This window comes from Herpailurus yagouaroundi, unplaced genomic scaffold, assembly GCF_014898765.1.
Source record: "Herpailurus yagouaroundi ecotype Mexico unplaced genomic scaffold, PumYag 28, whole genome shotgun sequence".
In the NCBI taxonomy this organism is placed as follows: Eukaryota; Metazoa; Chordata; class Mammalia; order Carnivora; family Felidae; genus Herpailurus; species Herpailurus yagouaroundi.
Genome location: NW_024412376.1, coordinates 133,528,638 through 133,534,934, shown reverse-complemented (window position 1 = coordinate 133,534,934; position 6,297 = coordinate 133,528,638). Strand labels below are relative to the sequence as shown.

General features: G+C 53.8%; 1 protein-coding gene across 1 annotated transcript in view; it reads right to left on the bottom strand.

The window, feature by feature from the left end:
- Positions 1-2,861, bottom strand: part of PHOX2B (paired like homeobox 2B) — a 10,158-nt gene extending 7,297 nt beyond the window's left edge. Inside the window, exons 1-3 of the mRNA XM_040492667.1 lie at positions 2,247-2,861; positions 1,211-1,398; positions 4-217 (exon numbers count right to left, since the gene is read on the bottom strand). Of these exons, the coding sequence (XP_040348601.1) occupies positions 4-217; positions 1,211-1,398; positions 2,247-2,487 (643 nt within the window). The 5' untranslated portion in view covers positions 2,488-2,861. The remainder of the gene's footprint in view (positions 1-3; positions 218-1,210; positions 1,399-2,246) is intronic.
- Between the last annotated feature and the right edge of the window lie 3,436 nt (positions 2,862-6,297).

Genomic DNA, 6,297 nt, shown 5'->3' with positions numbered 1-6,297 from the left:
CGCCGCCGCCGCCACTCGCCCCGCAGCTGGGAGTGGGGTTGGGGTTGGGGCCGGGGCCCCCAGTGCTGTCCGGGTCGGTACTCTTGGCCTCTTTGCTCTCGTCGTCCCGGGACGAATCGGACTTCTTTCCCGAAGAGCCGTTCTTGGCCGCGGCCGCGGCGGCCGCTGCTGCCCGCTCCTGCTTGCGGAACTTGGCGCGGCGGTTCTGGAACCACACCTGGCGCAAGGGGAGAGGAGAGGCGGTGAAGCGGCGCGAGAAAGCAGGAAACCTGCAAGCCAAGCGCGGAGTAGGACGGCTCACGTTCCGTATCTGTTTGTTTTAAACTCCTCGCGCGACGGGGACCCCTGCGCGCACCCCGCCACCAAGTTCGCCCCCGCGGGTGCGTCTTCGGAGAAACTTTCTTAGGGTCACCTGAGCATGCCAGGAAGAAGGCGGCTTGCAGGAGATGTTAAAAGGCCCCATGTCGCCGAGATTCCCTGAAAGGGAAGCCTTTGTATTGGCCGGCCTTTGCTCAGTCAATTTCTTGAGCCACTCCAAACTCTCCATACCCCTCTAGGCCGCAGGTCTAAGGTTAAACCCTAATTGTTTGAAGGAGGGTATCTCTGGGTTTGACGCTCGCCGCCCATCCTGGCCTTTGAGCCCGAGGTAGCGTACAATGGGGCTCATCTGGAGTGGCGCCTGGCCAGCTCGTGAGTGCACCTGTGTCCCTAAAAGGTTAGGGTTAGCCGCGGTTCATGACCTTCATGGAGTCGCAGCCCCTTTGCAAATGTGATCCCAGTCATAGTTACCCGGGAAAGACACCTATACTCCACGGTTCCAAGTTCAAAGAACTTGAGTTAGGAGGCAGAAAAACAAAAACAAGAAACCCACGTATGATACGGGGCAACGTCTGCACCCCCGCCACAAGTCATTTCCTGTCCCCCAAAGCCCTGCTCATTTACGTCCCAAGACCCCGAAAGTCTCTGCAGGGCTACCTGGGGTGGAAAACGCTTTGCAGCTGTGCACGTACAAACACGAGCGCACGCCCCAACCCTTCCTCGCGTGCACAGCCCTTCTGGAACTTGGCCTCTCTGTTCGGTCCTGGAGTCCCAGGCCCTCGTGTGGAGAGGCCCGGGTATTCCGAACCTCCAGGAGCACCGCCCGCTCCCCGCCTCCGTACCCTACCGGGCCGGGTGGGGCGAAGCAGGGTCGGTTTCCGGGCGCGCATACCTGGACTCGCGCCTCGGTGAGGTCGATCTTCAGAGCCAGCTCCTCCCGGGTGTAGATGTCAGGGTAGTGCGTCTCTGCGAAGACCCTCTCCAGCTCTTTGAGCTGCGCGCTAGTGAAAGTGGTGCGGATGCGCCGCTGCTTGCGCTTTTCGTTGAGGCCGCCGTGGTCGGTGAAGAGTTTGTAAGGAACTGGGGGACAACAGAGGGGACAGAGTGTGAGCGATACTGTCTGGAGCGCACGGGCCGCGGAGCCGGAACGTGGGGACTCCAAGATCCGGTAGCGCTGGAGCGGCCACCGACGCCGGCGCGGGAGACTGGCTGGGAGGAGCTGCGGAGAAAAACCGAGCAAATTAGTTATATACCGAAACAGGCAAACTCCGGGCTTTGGCAGGGTCCCTCTTGGCACGAGCACCTTTGGGTGGGTTAAAACAGCGCGCCGGAGACGACTGAGGGCCGGGGCACGGGATAATGCTTTGAAGAGGAAAGACGAGAGAGGGAAAAAAGTCCAAAAACATCAGTCGGAATATCAGGGAACCAGGGAAGAAATTACCCCATACTCCCACTGTTGGAACTTTTCAATTCTCAGAAGTTGACCCTGCCCAAAAGTTGGGGGGAAAGTGCTGCAAAAAATAATGATAATAATAAATTTAAGAAATAATCATAAAAATGACCAGCGAAAGAGGTGTGAGCCGCTGTCGGTTCTTAAAAAAAGAGACACTGCCAGTAATGAGCTTTACTCTTTGTTATTTAATTATTTTCTAAGCTTTACGTCTCATCGCAAAGTAAATAAATTATGCCTATCATTTTGGCAGCTTAAGATAATTTTGTTGGCGGTTCGGGTGTGACTAGGATAGTGTAACCCTGTAAGTGAATTACCCCTCCCTGCAATCGCTTCTAACGTGATAAATTCTTTCATTTGTGTAAGCAAATTTCGTTTGGTAAATACTAAACACATTTCCATTTTCAAATGCAATCAAGGCTTCCTATATACGAGCGGAAAGGCGGCTTCCTCCGCTGAGAAAGCTGGCGGTCCTTACCTGCGGCGTACGGACTGCTCTGGTGGTCCCTGAGGGTGCCGAGGCTGCAGGATCCCGGCGTGAGGGACGGGCAGCCGGACGTGGCCCCAAAAGTGGTCCTTATCGGGTTATACTGGAAGCCACTGGCCTGGCTGCAGGAACTGAAGTCAGCATAGGCTGAAGCCAGGCTCGAGGTGTCCATCCCAGCCATACAGGACTCGTAGGCAGAGGAATTGAGGTAAGAATATTCCATTTTATACATTGAAAAGGCTCTGGATGGCTCAGCCAAGTGGAAAAATGAAATAAAAGATGGGTATGGAGAAGGTGGCTGGAGTGGGGAGATGTGCACAGCTCAACGCCTGCCTCCAAACTGGCCTCCTTACTACCAGCAGAGCCTAGTTTTATGAAAAAGCCTCCTATGAGATGCCTTGTCTGAGGTCTCTAGAGCATATAGTCCTCATAATAAACTTGGCTCTTTCCACTTGGACAATAGCAAAGCGGTTGGTCTTATTGCTGGCGCTTTTTACATGACAATAACTCATCCGTCTATTGGGCTGGCACTGGGGAACTGAGCTGTCCAACCTCCCTATCATTGATTCCTGCATCTCTAATTAGAATTTAATACCACACCATTACGCACTGAGCCCCTGATCCTCCCTTCTAACCAGCTCCCTGCCCTTTAATTCAATCACACTACTTGGAAATAATGAAAGTTGGGTGACGATTCTCCCTGATCCAATTTCCCCGAGCTTTTAAGCCTTTTTAACTGATCATATACCTTAGGCATAAATTGAGATAGTGTGTGTGTTTTCCCTCTTCTTCGTCCTCTTTTTTTTTTTTTCTCCCCCTTGGTTAGGGAGAAGAAACCTTGATGTCATAGAAAACCTGTTTTGTAAGAGCGTTACACGCTCAATTTAACAACAAGCCTACCCCCCGAAGTGCATGAAATGTTATAAAGGACTGGGACATTGGCAAGACTCAGGCGCCCTGTAACATAGAGTAAGTGGGCCAAGGGGGTTTATGTGAAGGATAAGCGGATTTCTTTAAAATACACCTGGTAGAGGGGGTTTAAAAAAAGAGAGCATCTTATAAATTGCATTTCTCGTCGCTGCTTAACATGCTTTTTCTAGAGACTCCGCTTACACAGCTGTTTAAAAAATAAAACAACATCTGAGTAAAGCTCTTGAATGTGAAACATCTGTCTTGTCAACCGATGGCTTCTTTGAGGTCCGCTCTGGGTCTTTCTGCGTTAGCGCGAGGTTTGCATTTTTGTTGGTTTGGCAGTTCTGTGCGGTTTTGATTTTAATTACTCCATAGCTGGCAAGTGGGCAAGAAGTGTCCCCAAATGTGTCTCCTCTTCCATCCCTCTCGGGCGCTCTCCTCTTTTATCACCTACACTTTTTCAGGTGCCCACAGCCCCCCACAGACCCGGGGCTTCGAAAAGAAGATTCCTGTCTGCTTGCCCTTCAGGTTTGTTGACCGCAGTGAGCACAATCTTTGCTCTTTAAATGCCCAGGCTGCAGGTCGGGCACTTTCCTTGTCCAAACTCCTCAGGCTCTTGGGTGCTGGCAGCAAGGTGCAGACAAAGAAGCGAGCGGTGATTTGTGGACCTCGGTGGCCCCATGATTTAAGCGGAGGGTAATTTTCATTTGGTTCGTTAGGCTCTAGCAGAATAAGGAAAACTATTTCATTAAATCCTTCCTCTCGGTGGACAAGAGGAGGAATGCTTAGTTGAATCGCCGTGTGGTGTAAACAAACCCTGGATATTTTATATGAATTAAATGTGTAGATAATTAGTTTTATTGCATTCATTACCCCCTTTATGTGCTCTGTAACAAGTCAGTAATTAAAGTAACAAACTCATAAAGTCTTTATAGGGGCATTTAGGCGTTCAGTGTTTGCCAAACTAAGTGGTTTAATTCGATGCTAGTGCTGGGGAGTGGATGGGCGCCGGCTCTCCACTGCCACCGTGTTTTATTGCGCACTAAACTGCAGCGGACGCTGTAATGGATTAAACAGGGACTTCGGGCCCCCCAGCCTCGTGCTTCTCTGCTGGGTGAGTTTCAGGCTGGTTTCAGGTGATGGCGCATCCTCTGGACGCGAGGAAAAGCTCATGTCGGGAGTGCACGCAGCAGGACCCGCGGAGCAGCCTGGTGATAGTTTTATGGGGAGGGCTGATAGTTTTATTGCAGTTGTATGTTGTACAATGCGTATTTGATAAAGAAGGGCCCTTGGTGACCAGTGTGCACTTTTTTGTGCACGGGGGTGAAATGAAAATAAATGTGTACAAGGTTGTACTGCGCGAGAAACAAATTGCAACGCTCTAAATGGTTTTTCTTTATGGTCACCAGACAAGAGGAGAAAAGAGATGCAAACATCTGTCTTCAGTCCCCTAAACCTAAAGGCCAGCAAAGACGGATGGGAATCCAAGTGTTATTACAGTGGGGATTTGTCTTTATTTATCCCGTTCTCATGAATATGGATCTGCATTTGGACGGGGAGGTGGCGGTGCCCCTTTGGACGCTACACATGGAATCCCCCCCCCTTATTTACACCACCACCACCACGACCCCCCCCCTCTTTAAGGGAGGTGGAGGATAGGTTGTCAAGCATAAGGCTGCGATTGTCCAAGTTTCTAGAATCCCTCGAACTTTTGGGAGAGGGGGGTGCCTCCTGGTTTTCCGAACACGACCCCGCTTGCCCAGGCCGGCATTCAGGGGGTGTGGATGCAGGGAGCACAGACAGGTCTGGATGGCACCCAGCAAGCCCCCTCCTCCGGCTCACGTGGATTTTAAGCGCGTTTCTCTGCAGGAGAGTGACACAGTGCGTCTGGGCGGCGATGCGTTTTGGCTCCGAGGCCCGTGTTTGGCAATTACCAGGCTTACACCTCTCTTGGCGCCTGTGCCTTGGTGCACCCGGGGTTGTGTCTCCGCCGGGTGTACAGCGCGCGCGCTCTGCCCAAGAAGCTCCATCCTCCGGGAGCCACGGCTCTGCGCCCGCCCGGAGTGCAGGGCAATTACACCTTGCGTCCTAATCTGCAGACAGTCCCTAGAGGTCCCTATAGCCCTTGGGACGGAGGTGGGCCGCAGACCCCGAGTGTGAGGGGAGCTCGGAGGTGCAGGGTTCATATCAACAGCTATTGACAGTGGCTCTTGAGTGACAAAGTAGAACTTTGGGATTCTGTCGGTGCACGAGGGCAGTCCCTAAGCGCTGGAGCTGTTGGCGTGGGGAGTGCGGTGTGCAGGTCGGGGGAGCTGGATCTGGAGGCTTCCGAGCGGGGAGACGGGAGAAGCCCAGGGAGCAGGGCTAAGACTCCTCCAAAGGGCCCGGGCGAGGGGCGTGCGAGGCTGGTGGGGGTGCCAGAGAAGGGTGGGGGGTGAGGGGCAGGCCCAGCCGAGGCCCGAGCTGGGCACCGCCTCGCGCTCCCCGAGGCACCCTGGGCCCCCGGACTGGGTTACTCCCCCGCCCTGCGCTCCGCGGCTCCCACCCGTCTCGACTCCCCGCCTCCTTCGCCCCACCGCACCAGCCCTCTCCCCGGTGCCCGGGTCGGCCCTGGCCTCTCTCCAGGCGCCCCCTGCCGCCCGGCCTCGCCCGGTCGGGGTGCTGTGCGCCTCCTTCTCTTTGTACCAGGGGACTTTTCAGCGCGGGGACCGCACGGTCCGATGAGCAAATGCGCTTGACTTCATTTTCCCCTTTGTAGGCCTTGTAGGTTTATTTTGTTCAGTGTCACCGTCCCCCTTCCCACCCCACCCCACCCCACGCCTCCCCACCCCCACCGTCCCTGGCCGGTCGTCCCCTCTGTGGGTCTTTTGTGGCCCGGGGTCCTGCTTCTGCTCCAAAGATGAAAGGCATGCGGGGCTGGGCCAGACCGGAGCCCCAGCCCCAGCGCCCTGTTTTGTTAAGAGTTGTGCTTTCTACACGCGAGCTCTCCCCTAAAAGTTGTACCAAATGGTTAATTTAATTATTCCAACTATAGACCAACTGCTTCAGCAGCCTCCACCACGCGTCTGGGAGGAAAAAAGAAACCATCTATAAGAAATAATCTAATAAAAGTGAAGTGTAGAAAAACCCC